Below are 20876 nucleotides of genomic sequence, written 5' to 3' on the forward strand. Positions count from 1 at the left end.
AGTATAATTGAAAAACATCTAAGCTCAAAGAGATTCAAAGTGTGCAAAAGAACCTAGGGAATACTATTGACATTTTAAAAGTGGAGCAAAAATTTGGTTTAGGAAGTGAATGAGTCATTTTTCCATTTTGTGATGTTTTAGACAGTGAAAATTTGAGGAGTCAAAAGTAAGATATTCATGTTACATGAGGTAAAACTTTTATCCATTGATTTTCTATACTTTCCAAGATATGCCCTATGGAAGCTTTCCTAACTCATTGGTCCATTATACCTTTTGATATATGCCCTATTTATGCACATGACAAGCTTTATAATATTATTAGAAAAAATTGGTACATGGTGTGAGGTAAAAAAGGGACATTATATATGGAAAAGTGAGTGTTTACTTTGAGAATGGTCAATCTTTCTTTTATCTTTCTCATCCCAAGCCCAAAATCAATAAGTAATATCTTGTACAACATTAATGCTTGGAGATACATTTTTAAGGCATAGTTAAGATTCTTTAGAAATTTATGGAGAAGGTATCACAATTCTAGTTATAATTAGATCTATGAATTAGGGATTTGTCTCTAGCAACCAGATTAACATACATCTTTGCATTTGCTAAGAGATAAAGTGAACAATCTATATTCTCAATTAGGGTAGCATACTTTGTGATCTTCATGATTAATTTATTTTAACTTTGTGGTTTTATAGATCTTGGAAAGCTCTTAATCATAAACTTCTTAGACTAAATAGAAAGCAATGATCGAATCATAAAATATTTATTTGCATGTTCGTAGAGCCGTATAAGCCAAGTAGGATTTCTTAAGATACTCTATAATGTTTTGATAGAATTATCACCATTAGTGTCCATTGCAATTTCATTTTTTAAGTAAAATATTCTAAGAAACGTTACTTCTACTATTAAGGATGATATGATATGCTCAAGATATAAATCCAAGAGGTAGTGTCTATGCACTATATTTATCTACTAAATAAATCCCTAACATGTATATAAGCATGGTATTTATGTTTCTTATAGTGTGTTTTTAATTGGGGAATTAGCAAAAAATATTTTCCATCATTCCCAAGGTAGCTTCATCTACAGTATCATCATCATCATATTCTAGTATGAGAGAAATCACCAAAATTGCTTCTCTAGAAGGATTTGGAAAGGAAAAAGCTTGGAAAGGAAAGATAATTTCAAACTCAAACTCATTCGTAAAAAAACAAAATCGTAGGGTTCAAAGGAAAGGCTTTATGAAACGTCTTTTCAACTTGAAACAAAATATAAGGAGGCAGGCCATATGTTCTCCACCACCCCAACTTAAGTTCAAATGAATGGTTTATAAAGTAGTATGAGAGATTCATCACAATTGATTTGAGAGGTAAATCCTCCAATTTTGAACTCAATTATTTTTCCTTAAAGATATCTTCAATAACCACGGAATATCTATAGTAGTAATCTTATTATGAATCCAACTAATATTATTACATGAAAGCACTTGATACTAGATAAAACTATATACATTTTTAATAATATTAACCACAAAAATACATTTCTAGGAAAATAATGAATCGAGTGATTCTATTGAAATAAATTCTCAAAAAATTAAAAAAAAAAAGAAAAAAGAAAAAGAAATTTATTAACAAAACTACCAAAACCTATCTTACATAAACAAACTTATTATTATCTTACATAAAAAACCTCATTATTAATAATAATTAAAAAATATACCACACATATATTTCCTTCCGAGTATAGAGCTACATGTGATACCTAAATTCAATGCAAGATTACCTTGTTATTAATAATAATTAAAAAGTATACCACATAGACAAGATTTTCATATAACCACACTAGAGTTTCCTTCTGAAGTATAAAGCCACATGTGATACCTAAATTCACATGGTAAAAGTCCAAAAAAAAAGATTGCTTGCAAAATTATGCTAAAAGGTTAGTGGGTCCCATAATAAAAGTAAAAGTTTTTGGAAAGTAAAAGTAACAGTTTTTGAACCGTCACAAATACTAAAGAAATCACATTTATGATTAAACACTTCAATCTCAAAAAGAATAACTTGTCTGCCCTACAGGGCGTCCACAATATGTCATCCTCGTGACGCTGGTCTTTGCACGCTGGTCTTTGATGATGTCATTCATGTAAATTTAATGTCATTCATTGATGTCTTTGCACGCTGGTTTGGAGTTCGCCTACTTCTATATAAGGCAGGCCATGCAATTGTATTTCTCACCTCTTGCTTCCGGAATTTGCCCTACTCCAGTTCTAGGTATGGTTGTATATTTCTAATCTGTAAGATATCATTGATTTGCTCATATTCATATTCACAGTAACTGAAGCCGTTTTTCTAGTTTGGAGTTCGCCTACTTCTATATAAGGCAGGCTATGCAATTGTATTTCTCACCTCTTGCTTACGGAATTTGCCCTACTCCAGTTCTAGGTATGGTTGTATATTTCTAATCTGTGAGATATCATTGATTTGCTCATATTCTATGTCCACGTTAAGCATTGATTCACAGTAACTTATCAATGTCCACGTTATGTATTGTTGAACTCAAGCCGTTTTTTTTTGCAGAAGTGGGAATCTTGTTGCCTTCGGTTAAATTATCCGTAAACCAACAACATGAACAACAGGTTCAACAGCGGCGACAAGAACATCATTGGTCCCAACAGCCAGATTCATGGGAATCCCATCGTCGGCGACAACAGCGGCAACAACAATCCCGTCGTCAGCAACAATCCCGTCGGTACCGTCGTCCGCGACAACAGCGGCAACAACAATCCCGTCGTCAGCAACAATCCCGTCGGTACCGTCGTCCGCGACAACGCCGTCCACGGCAACAATCCCGTCGGTACCATCGTCGGCAACAATCCCGTCGGTACCGTCGTCCGCGACCACGCCGTCGTCGGCGACCACGCCGTCGTCGGCAACGAACCCATCGTCGGCAACAACAATAACAGAGGAGCCCGCTTTTGTGTTGTTCTCTGAAATTTATGCTTCGCTTTTGCTTCACTACCGCACTATATGCACAAATATGTCATGAATTTCTATTCCTGGGGTTAATTACATTGTCATTGCATAGAAGGTATGGGAAAGAATAAATGCATTTGAAGATTATATGTTTATCTAAGACTGACTATGTGTTGATATATAGTTAGTTTAGAGCCAAATAGTCTATTTCTAACGCATTCCCGTATCAATTCAAGGTTTTGGTTAAGTACATTATTATTGCATGTTAGGTATAGGAAAGAATAAATGCAGTCGAAGATTATCTGTTTATCTAAGACTGACTATGTGTTGCTATATAGTTAGTTTAGAGCCAAATACTTTATTTACTTATAAATAGAAGAAGATGGACACCGGTATATTGTAAGTCTGATTTATGTATGAGCAAAACCTACCTGCGTGGTTACTTTGTTTTAAAGATTTTATGCTGTAGTCATGATATCTCCTAATAAGTAGTTAATTGAATAATTAATTAAATAAACAAATTAAATAAAAAATTATCAATCAAAATTAAATTTAATGTATATATTTATTTAAATGTATCCAATTAAATTTAAGTGTACCTATTGTTACATATTTATAGATATTTATGTGATATCTTGCTTCATATTTCTTTAGTGCAGTACATGCAATTAAATATTTCTTCAGTGTAGTATATGCACAAATGTGTCATGGTTCATCATTTCGCTTTCTTTTTGTCTACACAAAGGGTCATCGATTTATTTTCTTTTGGTTTTGGTTAAGTACATTATTATTGCATGGCAGGTATGGGAAAAGAATAAATGCAGTGCAAGATTATCGGTTTATCTAGCACTGACTATGTGTTGATATACAGTTAGTTTACACAACTACATAAAGGAGGGTTTTAAGACAATATTTGAGACAATTTTTGGGTAAATTGTCTTAACTTAAGAAAAAAAATTGTGTATTGTCTTAAATATTGTCTTTAAGCCGGTGTCTCAAAAATTATTCTCTTAAAGATTATTGTCTTACAAAATAGTGTCTTAAATATTATCGCCTTAAAAAATATTGTCTTAAAGTATATTGTTTTAAAGATTATTGTCTTAAAAAATATTGTCTCTATAGAGAGAGTATATAACACAACCATTATGCTCTCTTAGAAGACAATTTCATTTTTGTCTCTCTAAAGACAACACTTGGATTAGAGACAAAATGTCTTTAAAACTAGCTATTGTCTCTCTAGAGATGATAAAAATTTTATTTATAGATCACTTTTCTCTCTTTAGAGACAATATAAAATAATGAATCCAAAAATATCTCACCATTGAAATAAATCGATATAAAAAACATTTAATTAAAAACAAACTACAAAATCATTGATTAATTCATGTTACCTCCCAAAGCAGAGGCTCTTTTATTGAGCTAGCACACTTTAAAAAATTATGTGAAGAGTCATGCCAATCCTTAAAATTGCATTTATAGTCATTGATTTTAAATTAAAGAAAAAAGTTAAAAGATAAAAATTAAAAGCTATGAACTTGTTTCAGATTATACACAAGGAAGACACCCCTTCCTAGAATGCCATTAGTTCACAATGGCGATCTCATGTAAATAGGCTGCAATGTTCATAACATTAAGCTGCATATCATAGCCTTGACACTCGATTCTAATGGAAATAAGCATATTTCCATGTTGTTCCCTGATAGGGGGAATTTTTAAAAATGGGTGTTCTGATTTGTAGCTTTGATATAATTCGATTTTTAATTTGATGAACTGCATGCATATTCTATTAAAATAGAAACGATGTGTTTCACAGTTTGGTGTATGCCATGCTAGAGAAATTGAAATAACAACTCTCTCCCTTTTTTTCATTCAAATAAATTATATATAAAGAAAGCTTTATCTTTTTATGGTTTATGGTGAAGGGCAAATGATATTTAATGCTCAGTGTATCAAACAGTGTTGACTGTTAAAGACCGTGTAGTGAAAGGCAAAGCACAAAGAAGGGAAAATGATATTTAATGCTTAGTGTATCAAACAGTAATGAATGTTAAAGACCTTGTAGTGAAAGGCAAAGCACAAAAAACAATTAAGGACTCAATTGTCCATAATACCCTAGTGCAATTTACCCACGTAGAAGGCCCCACACAGTTGGACATCATATAATAACTCAAAAGAATAATAACCTGAATGACTTGAATACAAACATCCCATGTAAGACTAGTGATAGAACAACCCAGAGTGCACCAGGACATTTTCAATTCATTTGGAGACCGATTTTTGTAGTCTCATGAAAGAAAAAAAGTTTTGCAGTTAGCCCCCATTTCTAACATTCAACATAACTCGAGATGAATAGCCAAAAGAGAGCAGCTCAATGCACCCTTTAAAAATTTCACTTTGTTTTCCATTTTTCTCCATTATATCATATAGACATGTTATGCTCAATTGAAAAAATGATTCATCACCATTACCACAACAAAATCTCATTGTTTCAATCCACTCCAAACTTATTTCATCAACTACATAGGTTTACACACACATGCATCTTATGATAGAAGAGAAAAAGACTCTGCTAGGTACTGGAAACTTTAGATTCAATCTCAGAGAGAAAAAGTAGAAGGAAAAAATAAAATCCAGAGCTGCAACATCACTATATAAGTGGGGAAAGGGAAAACAAAAGTGATACAATGAATCTGGTTCTTCCTCAATTGAATGAAACTATGAAATTACAAATATGTAATGTAGGAATACTCTGATTGTCATCCAGAATCCAACTTAAACTCTATCCACTAATTCCTCCAAGAAAGCTTTCCAGCAACTAATAAAAAGACGAATGTAAGAATAAGACAACTGTCAACAACCATATCGGTAAGGCAAGTCTATCCTTCCCTAAGGGCAGGTGCTGAATAGAATTGCAAGCTTTTGCCATTAAGTCTAGCAACCTTGTTAGATCCTTTGGGGGTAGTGATTAGGCCGAGAGTACCCCAGGTGACCAGGCCACTATGACATTATCATAAACATGAAGACTGTAATTGAGACCAAAAGGGATTTAGGAGTGTGGCATACTACATTGAGAGAGCCTTAGGTCACCAGGTCATTATGAACCTAATCGTAAACAGGTAGACTGTAACTAATCAAGAATTGTCACACAAAATATTACATTTGTTGAACCTCGAGCTTTACCAACTCACACCCAAACAATAAATGGATATGGCAAAAAAACTGAAATAACTAATTTGAGGATGTTCTAGTTTCAAATTTTCCTTGAAATAATTTGCCCGACACTATTGGAAAAACAATATATGTAAACCAATCAAAATGGCCATATCCAAAAGGCTGAAAGAATATGAAGATGAAGTGTGGGTTTATTGAAAAAACCGCTCTTTTCCTCAAACCCACTCTTAAGGGCTGTAACAAATCATTCTCAAGAAACACACAGACAAGCAAAAAATCAATCAATCCATAGATGCACCAATAAATCAAAAAAATAATACATAGAGAAAGGAATGGGTAAAATGTTTTAAAAAAAGATAAGAAAAAACCAATTTAAAAATAAAAAAATAAAATAAAATAACCCCAAAAAGTAGTTTTCAGAGTGCATGAGAACTTACACTCTCAAGCTCATCCTGGATTTCCTACAGCTTTTCAATGGAGAGAACAAGCTCACCGTCTATGTGCTCTTCCTCTTCCCATTTTGATCGCTTGGACTTGTCCATCCTGCCTAGTCCTTCTGACCCAAAAGTCCTAAAAATCCAACAGAGTCGAAGGCGTAGGTAGAGTGGCGGAGAGGGAATGGTCCTAGCATTCACTATTATCTCTAGAAACGTTGCACGCTCCATCTTGCCATCCTCAATGAAGAAAATTTCCAAAGCTTAAAATTTAGATCCTATCATTCATTATTACGTCCAGAAATGTTGCACACTCCATCCTGCCATCCTTAATGAAGAAAAATTCAAATGAAATATTATCATTTAAATACCAAACAATTTGTTGATTGTTTTTTACTTCCACCTACAAAAAAGCGTTTGCCAGTCCAGGAGATATGTTTTGAAATAGTACCATTGGTAGCAGTGTGTGTGCTGAGCTACCAGGCTGCAATGGTGGCACCTAATTTACCAGGAATGAAATTTAGGAAAAGGACTCAAAATAGATGTGCATCTACATCCTATTAAACTAGCAATATTTACAGTAAATAGAACTAATATCTCAACTATTTTCACATTTTATGAACTGCACTTGTAGAGGTCCAACAGCTGCAAGACCAAAAGAGTTATTCTAAAGCTTGAAGCTGTAAAAAATTTGACCATCGCACCATATAAGTTTCCCATTGATCTGAAGGTCTTGACATACTGATGATGCAAGTAAAACAAGCGATGGAGGCCTACACAAAGCATTAACCAAATATCACAAGTTGCTTTAATAAGGTTGACGCTTATCATACTAAATACAATTCACATCTAACAACAATAAAGCCAATTTTTTTCATTTGTTTGTTACAAAATGAAATGGAATTGACTATCTAATACCCACCCAGAGCCTTTTGCTCACTAATCTGTAGGGACAAGTGCATTGCCTAAACCTATCAAATAACCAAGAAGATCTAGGACACGAGGTGGACTTGCTGCTATGGGTATTGCTTTTGATAGAACATTGGCACCTTTGGCAGGTGAAACATTGATTTCTATCTCAGTGGCTGATAATTCTTCATATGGAAGGTAACAATTTACTTGCAAGTTTGGACGTAACAAGGTACATTGGGAGGTAACAAGGTACAAGGTACATATGGAAAGACATATGGGAGGTAACCTGTACAAGCATAAAAAGTTCTTAGAAGAATATATGTGTGCTTTGACTTCTCAACAACATCAAGGAAAGACTTAATTTCAAAAATAAATTCTTTAATGATCTTTGTACCTATTACTTACCACTTCAGATAGAAGTGTTGAGCGTGACAACTGCCAAAAAAACATATTATTATTAGACATATTCGAAGAAAAATCCTTTTACTAAGCATAAAATATAATACTTATACTAGAAAAACCTATAGAAATGCAAACATCTCAAACAGTGACAGATGAACTTAATCCTTTTCATTGAAATAACTTACCACTTCTCTGGTATCCATTTTAGAATCCAAACTAAATCCCAAAGCTTAGAAGACTGGCCATTCTTGAACTTCTTTCCTTCTCATTCTCTACCTCAAAATGCTAAGCCCCATGCTTGTGATCATAGGGCATAATAGAAATGACATCCAATAATCCAGATGATGCCATTAGCTGCAAATCCTTCTATGCTAAGTATTTATTGTAGCTTTTCTGGAGGATATAGAGCTTGTACCATGCATAAGCATGATACAAATGACTTTCTAATATCTAAAATATCTTTGTTAACTTTGAATAATAGATTTTCATCATTTGAGGTTTAGGAATATTCTTGACCATACACAAGGCCATGAATATCTTCTATAGAGTGAAAAGCTTCCTACATATCATATGCCATTCGTCATAAGAAATAGTATAAGGAAAAAATATATTAAAAATAAAAAGAATTTAGCTCAAAGATTCTATAGTAGGTTCATGAAATTTCATTCATCCCAAAGCTTCATTTGCAATAGGGTATTCTCAAATAATTAATTCCTACAAGATCAAACTATATCAACCTTCCCATCTAGACAAATATAATCCTATATCTAATTCAATAGATAACATTTTAGATTTCTGGACCCCATTCGATAGTGATACCTTCTTAATGGTGTGCCAAAAATCTACTCAACATGACATTATAACTATTTACATCATGGGAAATATGGGTAAACTCCCAACCAAAGATAAATGGTTTCTCAAATATGATTATTCTACACATTTCCCTCATCCCATTTCACAATGGCAGCCAACAATCCAGATGATGCCATCAACTGCAAATCCTTCTATGCTAAGTATTTATTGTAGCTTTTCTGGAGGATATAGAGCTTGTACCATGCATAAGCATGATACAAATGACTTTCTAATATCCAAAATATCTTTGTTAACATTGAATAGAAAATTGTCGTCATTTGAGATTTAGGAATCTTCTTGACCATACACAAGGCCATGAATATCTTCTATAGAGTGAAAAGCTTCCTACATATCATATGCCATCCATCATAAGAAATAGTATAAGGCAAAAATATATTAAAAATAAAAAAATTAGCTCACATATTCTACAGTAGGTTCATGAAATTTCATTCAACCCAAAGCTTCCTCTGTAATAGGGTATTCTCCAATAATTAATTCCTACAAGCTCAAACTATATAAACCTTCCCATATAGACAAATATAATCCTATATCTAATTCAATGGATAACATTTTAGATTTCTAGCCCCCATTCGATAATGATACCTTCTTAAAGGTGTGCCAAAAATCTACTCAACATGACATTATAACTATTTACATCATGGGCAATATGGATAAACTCCCAACCAAAGATAAATGTGTTGTGCCTTTTTCCCATAAGCATTTATTAGCATACCCCTTTTAGTTGAGAGAAGATCCTTTGGATAGTGGGATACAATCTTTAGTTCTTGTGAGGGCATCCAAAAATCACCCTTGGACAATTGACTGCTAGCATCTTTACAACAATTTTTGCTCACTGACTTGATACTTGTCTCAAGGGAGTTTTCCTTGAGGGTCTTTTGCCCAACACTTTGCCTTAAGGTAAAAGTGTGTATATATTGTTGTATGTAATCTTGATCTTCCATGTTATCAATACAAGAAGATACAGATCCACTAGTTGAATATGCAATAAGTGCGAAATCAGACAGTTCAAACTGTTCACACTTTGTGTTTTCATCGAAGTTGGTTGATGTTTCATGTTCTTCATCAGAATTTGTCCATACTGTTGTATTTTCTTTTTCTACAGTACAACTTTCATCCACACTGCCCCCTAAATGCGATTTCTCCTCATTCATTTCTTCAACCTTATCCTCATTATACATCATACTGGACAATCATCATTCTAGTACAGAACAATCTTTGGATATTATTGGTGAATAATTATAGTTAATGGGTTCTCATGCAATGATTCCCAATACCAATGGAACAACATATAATTTGAATCACTCAAGTAATGAATCTCAATTTAACAACATTATAATATAATTACATTCTACCATAAATACACATCAAGAATGTTTTGCCTCGTAGATTTCAGCACCCATGTATTCGATGGATTTATGGGAATGAAGGGAAATTGGAAAGCCAATGATCTCCTACAGTTATGTATGGCCTTGTCTAGTACCTATGGCCTCTTAGACAACCAAGATTGAGCTCAAACTCACCCCAGAAAATGAAAATAATGCTCAGGGGAGAGGGAAATGACTCTAGTAAGTAGAAATCCACCCAAGAACGCTTAAGAACACTCCAAGTAAGGAGAGAGAAATTCTTAACAGTCGTACATAAACCAAATTAGCAACTCCTTAAGGAAATGCAACAGCTCCAGAACCATGGCAGTTGATCTCTAACTCAACAAGAAAGTGGATTATGAGTAACTCAGAGTTGATGCATTTCATAGAGCATCAATCAATCAAGAGTTTCTAAATGATGCTAATAGAAATTCAATGGAGAGTTATTTATTTCAGCCATGAGCACAAAGACAGGGAGCACATATAATATAACTAAGGAGTAAGAATGATGATAACTCATACACCATAAGTTTATTATATCTTAGAAACATATATTAGATGAGAGCCTAGCACATTGCCTTCATTGTCAAAAGAGAGATGTCCATGTGCAAATTAACCCTAGCTCCATGTGAGACTATTGCAGCATAGCTGCTATGGGAAAATGAAGGAATTGGTCATGGTAGTTAAACACTGAACTGAGCTAGTTTTAGTGTTGTCCAATTAGGGCTATTACATCTTGTAACAGGCGAAGATTGTAGGACATTTCAACATAACAAAGGCAACAATCTAGGCATAGTCACTCTTTGTTTAGTTAAGTCAAAGCTCATGGAGAATGATATCCACACATTTTAGCCTATATTCAACCTTGCTACCCAAGAAAGTGAAAAAGCTCGAAGTCTGTAATCCAACAGGAGAAGAAAAACTGAGGATAAAAAGAAGTCTACAACACTTGAAGAAACCTAAGTCTGTGACTAAGCCAAATCTCAATCTAAAGCTATCTATTTGCAGCAAGATCTGAATATCTATGGTAAAGAGTCAAGGGTTTGCTATAGTAGCTAAAGATCAATAATAAAAGGCAAAGAGTCTGTAATTCGAAGTTAGTGTATTATAATAAGAGACTAAACCTGCAATAAGGACAGAAATTCAGAAGCTGCTTCTAACTTTGACTAGGTAGAGACTCAACTATTGACCTTGAATTAAAGAGGAGGGCTGACTTGGAGGGACTCTTTGGTCTTGTGTTGGATATCTCATTTTGAATAAATTCAATAAGAGGACAATTGTTGGGTTTCCCATATTGAGACGTTTTGCCCTGGATTGAAAGCCTAAATCTCTGTGTGGAACTCCAAAAACAAATGAATTAGAATGAATTATCAACCAGAATCAAGGGCCTTTACACTTTACATTTGACAATCTATTGCAGTATGAATATTGAGGTCACAACTATTCATTTACATTGCACTGTTGTAAGAAAAGATGATCATATTTTATATATTTTGTCTAGTAAGGCCTGCACTTCATCATTCCCAGCTCTAACCAAGGTTTCATGTTCCAATTGTAATGAACAACAACTGCATTTTCAATATTTGAAAAGTCCAAGCTAGGATTATATCCTAAACCCAACACATGGCAAGACTTGTCCAAAGGATGGGTCAAGCCATAAAACGTTCAATCCAGGGGGTAGTGTTCCAAGCTTCCACAACACTCTATCCTCATTCTGACATACAATAAAAGGAAAACGTAGAAATCGAACAAATAAAAACCCATTTAGTTTTCTAGATAATTACTTCAGATTTACTTCAAATACTTTAAAGTAAGCATCACAGGAATTAACATAAATAAACCACACTACACACTTACTGTGTTCTACCACTTGTGATATATTCAATTATATCTTGTTTCTCCCATTCTTTGAGATAAAATACATTCATCCCATATTCCCAACCATAAGCATTAGGATCAAAGTGCCTGGCTATGTGCGGATTGGAAAAATTAAGGTATTTGTCAAACCGGCGAAAGCTTTCTCCACAAGTTTCCACTGAACCATTAACCTTTCCATGAAGATCTAGTGACCACAAGGGCATCAAATCTTTCTGCACCACAATATCATCATCCAAGAAAAGGATCTTGTCCATTTTGGGATAAACTTGTGGAAGATAGAAACGAAGATGATTTAGCATGGATAAATATTTTGGATTTATATATTTCAAATCAGAGGAACGTGCTAAGAGTGTAGTCGAGTGATCTGCCTTGAAATAATCCTCTTTCATAGCTGCGGATTCAAGTTGGCAAAGCACAGGGAAATAGGAGGAATTGAGCCATTTAAAATCATCAACATTTTCTACATGTATCGTAGCTTTCCCTGGGGGATTAAGTAAAAAAGACATTTTCATGGCCCCAAAATTTAACTTGTCTGTGATGAGATGAAATACATGTTTCTCAGATTCCTACAAACACATATAAATCACCTACAATGAGATCCAACTATTAAATGTAAAATGCAGCAAAACTGTTGGACTTCCAAACTTTAGAGTAATTTAAATTAATAACACTTCACCTTAGCATTCATGACAATTGAATTCACAACCACAGATGCAGCCAATACATTGTCAGAAAATAATGCATAGTGACAAAGAGTCGGATCCTCCAACTTGTCCTTTTTAGGAAATTATCGCTTTTCAAGAGGAACAAAGTAATAATCTATGGTCAATCGCATGGAAAGACAGTGCAGGCCCTTGGGAACAGACTTTGTTGCTACTGACTTAAAAATTTACTGTTCTTTTCCAAAGCCCTTACTTGCTCGTCTGCAGACTGGAGCATGGCTTGTAACTTCTTTGTTACTATAGCACAACCATAAAATTGTTCTCTAGCCTTGGATAGGACATGACCCATAGCCTTGATCTTCTCAGGTGCACTGAAACATTCATATCAATTATCGGTCATGAAAAAGAGAATGGAAAGTAGAAAGATTGACACACAGACTGCAACCTTAAAAGAAACAAAGGATATGAACACCAAATGCAAATGGAAGCACTTACTACTCTTGATTTAGAAGCAGCCAACACGAAAATCCATGGGGTAGTGTTCCAAGCTTCCACAACACTCTATCCTCATTCTGACATATAATAAAAGAAAAACATAGAAATTGAACAAAGAAAAACCCATTAAGTTTTTTAGCTAATTACTTCAGATTTACTTCAAATACTTTAAAGTAAGCATCATAGGAATTAACATAAATAAACCACATTACACACTTACCATGTTCTTCCACTTGTGATATATTCTAGTTATATCTTGTTTCTTCCATTCTTTGAGATCAAATACATTCATCCCATATGCCCAACCACAAGCATTATGATCAAAGTTCCTGGCTATGTGCGGATTGGAAAAATTAAGGTATTTTTCAAACTGGCGAAAGCCTTCTCCACAAGTTTCCACTGAACCATTAACCTTTCCATAAATATCTACTGACCACAAGGGCATCAAATCTTTCTGCACCACAATATCATCATCCCAGAAAAGGATCTTGTCTAGTTTGGGATAAACTTGTGGAAGATAGAAACGAAGATGATTTAGCATGGATAAATATTTTGGATTTATATATTTCAAATTGGAGGAACGTGTTGAGAGTGTAGTCGAGTGATCTGCCTCGAAATAATACTCTTTCATAGCTATAGATTCAAGTTAGCTAAGCATAGGGCAATAGGAGGAATTGAGCCATTTAAAATCATCAACATTTTCTACATGTGTCACAACTTTCCTTGGGGGATTAAGTAAAAACCACATTTTTGTGGCCCCAAAATTTAACTTGTATGTGACGAGATGAAATACATGTTTCTGAGATTCCTTCAAACACAAGTAAATCACCTACAATGAGATCCAAATATTAAATGTAAAATGCAGCAAAACTGTTGGACTTCCAAACTTTAGAGTATTTTAAATTAATAACACTTCACCTTAGCATTCATGACAGTTGAATTCACAACCATAGATGCAGCCAATACATTGTCAGAAAATAATGCATAGTGATAAAGAGTTGGATCCTCCAACTTGTCCTTTTAAGGAAACCTCACTTTTCAAGGGCAAGCAAGTAATAATCCATGGTCAATCGCATGGACAGACAGTGCAGGCCCTTGGGAACCGTCTTTGTAGCCAGCTGACTTAAAAGTGTACTTTGATTTTTCAAGGTCCTTACTTGCTCGTCTACAGACTGAAGCATGGCTCGCAACTTCTTTGTTACTGTCACATAGTCATAAAATTGTTCTCTAGCCTTGGATAGGACATGACCCATAGCCTTGATCTTCTCAGGTGCACTGAAACATTCATATCAATTATCGGCCATGAAAAAGAGAATGAAAAGCAGAAAGATTGACACACAGATTGCAACTTTAAAAGAAACAAAGGATATGAACACCAAATGCAAATGGAAGCACTTAGTACTCTTGATTTAGAAGTAGCCAATGCGAAAACTATTACCTTTGAGGTAGATCAAAATCTGCATTAGCCTCACCCAATGTACGCTGGCATTCTTTAATACGAAGCATCAGTTCATGGTATAAATCAAGATTATTCCTAGCCTGGGAAATGCTTGAATACACACTAGCCATGATCAGTTGGTCTCGCATCAATCTAACATTGGAGTCAGAATTCTCATTCTCATTCTCCTACCTCCAAATGATGTATTTTCCCAGGACAGCAGAATCTACCTCCTTAAATTAAATCATACTATGCTAAAATCTAAGAAATATAAATTAAAGCATACTATGCTAAAATATAAGAAATATAAAAATTTTCTATTGGAGAAGTAACATTCAAAAAGGATTTTTGAAAATAATATAACAATTCCCTTTTCCAATAGAACAAAAAGTAGCGATCTAGTGCAACAGAGAATTTTACCCTCCACAAAACTTTTGCTGGACTTTCTTCAAGCTGCAAATGGTCTGCATTACAACAACCATTGTCCTGAGAGTTTGACTAGACATTACCTTACAATAGCCTACCAACATCATAGATCAGTTAACTAGGGAAAATCAAAACTTACCATTAAGAGCATTCTCTTTGATGTCTCGATGTTCACTTCCTGTGTCATCCTCTTTAAACCTCGTAAGAAGTTCTTCGTCATTGGAAGTTTTTTTTTCTGCACCTCGTCATTCATTTTACCCCCCTCGTGATTTTCCTTTCCTTCTTCATTGAAGATCACACCATCTTGTTGTGAATGTAAATTTTCTGAGATGTCTCCAGAAGTCGTTTGCCTCTGCTTGATGTACACTGTTAGAAATAGAGAAGCACCCCTACCAATGTCAATTTTCACTTCCTGCTTAATACAACCCTACTCAACTACATAGATCATCATCACACAGGTTTCCTTACATGTTCAATAGAGAAAATAACCAAAATCTTCACCAATCGTACCTCAGATTTAGTAATATCCCTTTGGTTACTTCAGAGGGCTTTTCTAATACCCATGAGGAAGATAAATCATTTCATCCAACAATATTTAAGTTTAGAGCTCCCGAGTCCTCTGTGTTAGCTGTTATGACATCAATCACCTGCCCAGTAAATAAAATTTATTTTCAATTCTCTGCTCAATAGGGGAGAAATCAAATTTAAGATATCCAAATGCAACAGGTTTCTTATACTTGCCTACTTTGGGAAGAGAGAGTCAATGCTCTCTATTAAACTCTGCTTTCTCCAGTCATCTGCTTGTTCCTATGAACCCCGCATAAAAATAGATAAGAGTGATTTTAAACATATGACAGAGCTCCAGTATCCTCAATAATTCCTCTCTATTTCAATCCACTCAAGTCGATTAAATTTCAGTTTAGGGACATTGTTTATTTTCTGGGATTAGACTAACATAAGTGCAAGTGCATTGCCTAGATCCTGAAAAAGAACAAAATGGCCATAGAAAAATATAATTGGTTTTCAAGATGTGGAAAGATAATACCATTCTAACAGATCCATCTCCTGAGAATTTGTGCCCTGCTATTTTAAATGACAAAAAATGCATAAAAGTTCAGGTAGAAAGATTTGATGGAGAAGAATATCTATAAAAATACTGAAATGCTAAAAAGGGGGTTGCTTTGCTATCATGCATATGCTAAGATCGAGATTTCATTACACATCAATAATAAAATGGTGTGTATAATATCTATCGTTTGTTTTTGCCAATGTGCTCTGAACACTGTGGGAACAGTGTGAAAATGATATGTATAGCAGAAAGTAGCTGGTGAACAAGATTGTCGTTGTGAATTGGGTCTAGGTTGGGTGGATCAGAACTGGTTTTAGCTTGACTAATGAGAAGTGGATTTAGCTTTATGGATGGAAAGTGGGTCTGGCTTGGATAATGAGTGGACGGGAAGAATGATTGTTACCCTTCCCACCCAGATTCAATTCCCACAAGATTAAATTCCCATGAGTAAGATGTTGAATTGAACTCTTAACAAATATATTTTTATAATACCCATCCAACTTATGTAGAATCCAACACACACTTAGTACCATCCTCCTCAGAATGAGGAGTGCCCAACGAATTCATTAAGCAGTTGCCCATCAAATTTACCCGTAATATTCATTTCCCTTTGTTAAAAAATGGAATGAGCATTGTTATTTCTTGCTATCGGGATGAATGGTTTCATTATCTTTGGCAAGGGAAATTACCCTAGGGGTAGTTGGTAAAGCCTTTGCTCTTGCATGAGAGAGGTAAAACTTTGAATCTTTCTCTTGGTAGGTATTGTACTGTGTTAATGCAGAGATGGAGTTCACAGCTTCACGCAGATCAAATGAAAGGAAACCTATAAAGAAAACTCACAAAATTTATGGAAAAATGCTAGAGGTGCTAAAATTTTGACAATAAGCGAGGAAAGTAAGTTTGATAAGATCTGCGCCTTCAGATCCTGTGAAAAAGCTAAAAGGAAAATCAAATTCCAAAGCAGGTCCATGGGGTTTTCGTTCAATGGTTAACCGGGGGTGGTGACGACAAATCAAATTTCGAAGCAGGTACATGGGGTCTTGGTTCAATGGTTAACCGGGGGTGATGATAATTCGCCGCCAAGGCTCAAATCACATAAATACATTGTTCAGTGGGTTCTCAATGAAAGGGATCTTTCTAAAACAGTATAAGACAACTACACTTCATTGTAATGGAGATCTTACTTGAATGTTGTAAGAAGTCTACACTTCATTATAATACTACCAGATTAAGAAAGGGCATGCTTGCCGTTAAAGATAAATTAAACGCTGACCCACCCCAAAAAGAGAGAAAGAAGCAACCTGACGAGGGAGGAGAGTAGGAAGAAGCTTACCAGTGAGGGAGAAGGGTAGGAAGAAGCTTACCAGCGAGGGAGGAGGGAAGGAAGAAGCTTACTAGTTGCAGATGTATATGCGGAGTGATGAAACCTTGCTGCTAGAAAAATCAATGGTATGACCACAAAGATAACAAGGAAGCCCACCATAGCTATTCGATGATGAAAACCCTAACCTCCCCATCCTCCATTTCCACCACGCTGGTAGCCGTGCCACCCTCCATTCCACACACCTCCTCTTTTCACAGGCATCTTTAGCTCTCAACCCTAACACCACTTTTCTCCTTCTCCTCCTCCTTAATAGATATCGAGCAATGCAACCCTTACTCAATCATAATCCTCTACATCAAACCCATATCATGGTTAGCATAAATATATGAAGTCAGGAACAACCAAAAAAACCCTTAGATCTCATATATACTTCAAAGAATTTAATAGAAAAATTTACCAAAGGAATTATGAAATGGATAGATCAACTGATTTCATGCAGTTTTGAGAAAGAAAGGGACACTGACATGGTAAAAACCTAGATGAAAATGGGCATAGGGGCCGAAAGTAGAAATATTTGAGGGTCTCTATCTATGTTAGCCTTTTTTGTTAAAAAACCAAAACATATAATTAAGGGAAACACGTCATTCAGATTCAGATGCCAACATAGATGTTATTATTAATGGGGATCCTCACCAGTTTGGCTGACTGTTCATACACTATGACATAGGAAGAGGAAGAACATGCAGGCAGCGTTGGGTATATATGACACCCATCAACTTACTAATTTAATTGAGCAGGTACCGACTTGGAATGCCTTTCATTGTGGAATGTAAAGGTAAATGGAATGCTAGGGGGTAAATTTGATGCAAAGCAAGGGTGAATTATGCCTCCCTGAATGCACATAATGAGACTGTGTTTAAGATTCGCAATTCTGAAGCTGCGAGAATACTAGAGTGTAAGCATAAGAGAGAAGCTAAACATATTGTGATCTAACTTTTAAAATGGTGACTTGTTGATTGATTTCTCATTCAGAATGAAGAGAAAAAATTTGATGACTCGGGGAGAGAAATGACGAGTGTTCTATTGAGTAAAGGAAATACATCATTTTGAGGCCATGGATAGATCTTAATGGTCTGGGATGCCAATGTTAGTAAAACCTTGCCTAAATTCCTTATGACTGCCACATGGATGAGTGTCACACTTACATTATTGATGCACTAACCATAGGGAGTTGGTATAATATTCATGGTTATGGGTGCTTACAAAACTGGGTTTTCATATACCTATGAAGTGAAAGGGAAGCAAGTACCCTTTCTTCAAGATAGGAGTAGGGCTGTAAGCTTTAAACCAGCCAATAGAGAAATTTTTTGTTAAAGAATATAGTTTACACATCCTATGTCCATTAGTACGAACTCATTTATAAACATAGTGTTGGATTAATGTCATAACACTTCTAAAAGTTGTTTTGATTCTCAGAAAACATGTTGTATGTTGTCATCTGCTTTGAATTTTGCACAAGAAACAGTTGGTCCTTTAACAAGACTCAAGTGTGCCAACATGGACTGAAGAAGAGGTTATTAGCATTGCAAACCCTCTTCTCAGATCAGTGTGTCAATTTTAAATTTAGCAAAAATTGGCAATAAAACATATGATGTTCTAGAAGCTAAAAGACAGAAAACAGAGGAATCTACAACTTCTTACCTCTATTGTTGTCATGTTTAGCTTGCCTCACCAGAATGGTATCAAAGTTAAGGTGAGGGCAAGGTATCAGAGCTAAGGTGAGGGCAAGCCCAAGCAAGGAAAAAATAAATCACAAGAAGTTTTCTGACAACACTGACCTCCTTCCTCTTCAAAGATCAGTCATCGTGAAGCACTAAAACTCCTACTGCAAACTTCTAGGTTTTCCGATCTCAGAAAGGAAATGAGATCAAGGCCTCATCAATCAAGCATCTCTAGGATAGAGCTTTCTGTCAAATTGTTGTTCAAATGATCTATATCTAAGGCCTTTTGTCATGACTACAGCGAGGAAGCTTTGGTTGCTTTAGGGTCAAATCTTCTATTATGTAAGCACCCTTGAATTGAATCTGGTTTGGAGATAGTGTCTCACTCATAATTCCTTCTCTGTTGCAGGTTTATATAAAATAATATCTGAAGCTATAAAGTTCCTAGCCTCTAAGTTCATATATATAATATTATTGTTGAGCTCATTGACATGCCTTCGGCCTTGTATTAGGGATTTTTCTAAATCACAGAGAAGTATAAAATGATACAAAAGGTGAATTATCCTCGGTCCTTGGGCACCAATCAAGAGGGTTTGAAAAATAGTGTTCGTTGTTTTCCATTGGGTAGATATTGATTGAAGGTAAAGGATCAACCTTTGTGCGTCTCTGAGATTTTGGTATCAAAGGAAAGGGGGTTCATGACAAATAAAGATCATTTCAAGGATCTTGAAATCTGAAACAAAATGTTCTAGAATCTCATTTAAATAGGTATGACTATTATTGGTGTCTAAGCCAAATGCATCTCAACATTTCTTCTTATATCAACTCATTGAGGCAATCAGGACACACACGTGGATTTAGCCTAGAGCCATCACTTTTCATATGATTTTTACATCTTGGGTTTAAAAAACCTTTATATACTCTAATTAGTAACTTCTAGTACCCATGCTCAGTGCATGCTGCACATTATTTTTCATAGCTGCCAAATTTGCATTCCATCAGTTAAAGCTAGGATAGAATTAGTCTTAGTCAAAGAAGTCTATTTTATTTGATGGATTCAAACTGAATTTAATTTACTATGGTTTTTCCTTTCCTTTAAATTACTCTGGTTTCAATAACCATCTAATCTTCCAAAGATAGAAATTTGATAATAGAACTGGAGTCAGATAGAGACTTAAAGCCTTTAATAATTGTAACCAAACATACAAGTCGTTGAACAAGTTAACCAACCTAACACAACTTTAATAGTGATAACCAAAATGTACATGTTACTAATCAATTGACCATTGTGTCATGCCTCTAACATGTGCAATTGAACATAAATGTTGTTGATGTTGTTGACCTATCTAACATATCTCCCACAATTGTAGTCAAACATGCATGTTGATTCGGTTAATCTCCTAGATAATGTTAATAAAAAATACATATTAATATCCAACCTAACATGTCATTAATAGTGACAATGTAATGTGCATGTCAATGGCTAATCTAATTGACCTTATATGTTGTTCATTGAGATGATTAACACATAGCTCACTAAGCTGACCAAGTTAACAAACCATTGGTTTTGTCATTGAACTAACATGCCTTTAATAGACACAACTAAATGTACATGATGTTACGCTAGTAAACCATCATGACATGCCTTTAACAGTAGTAACAAAGTGTGCAAGTTCTAGATTGGGAAAACCAAACTAATATACCTATGATAATCATAATTGACCATACATGTTTC

The 20876-nt window shown here is 34.9% G+C and overlaps 1 protein-coding gene and 1 pseudogene across 2 annotated transcripts in view; one reads left to right on the forward strand and one right to left on the reverse strand.

The window, feature by feature from the left end:
• Positions 1–2238: 2238 nt before the first annotated feature.
• Positions 2239–20876, forward strand: part of LOC149213256 (uncharacterized) — a 133340-nt gene continuing 114702 nt past the window's right edge. Inside the window, exons 1-3 of one of the 2 annotated variants that reach the window (XM_089390736.1) lie at positions 2332–2441; positions 2577–2700; positions 2761–3127. In XM_089390736.1, coding sequence (XP_089246862.1) covers positions 2387–2441; positions 2577–2700; positions 2761–2959 — 378 coding nt within the window. In that variant the 5' untranslated portion in view covers positions 2332–2386 and the 3' untranslated portion in view covers positions 2960–3127. Of the gene's footprint in view, positions 2442–2576; positions 2701–2760; positions 3128–20876 lie in introns of those variants that run through there. The other variant, XR_016250317.1, reaches the window with a different exon arrangement.
• On the reverse strand, positions 11569–14732 carry LOC149213257 (polygalacturonate 4-alpha-galacturonosyltransferase-like; annotated as a pseudogene).

The sequence above is a fragment of the Pinus tabuliformis genome, chromosome 1_1 (genome assembly GCF_031772625.1).
Source record: "Pinus tabuliformis cultivar Carrire ecotype Pingquan chromosome 1_1, CPIR1, whole genome shotgun sequence".
In the NCBI taxonomy this organism is placed as follows: domain Eukaryota; kingdom Viridiplantae; phylum Streptophyta; class Pinopsida; order Pinales; family Pinaceae; genus Pinus; species Pinus tabuliformis.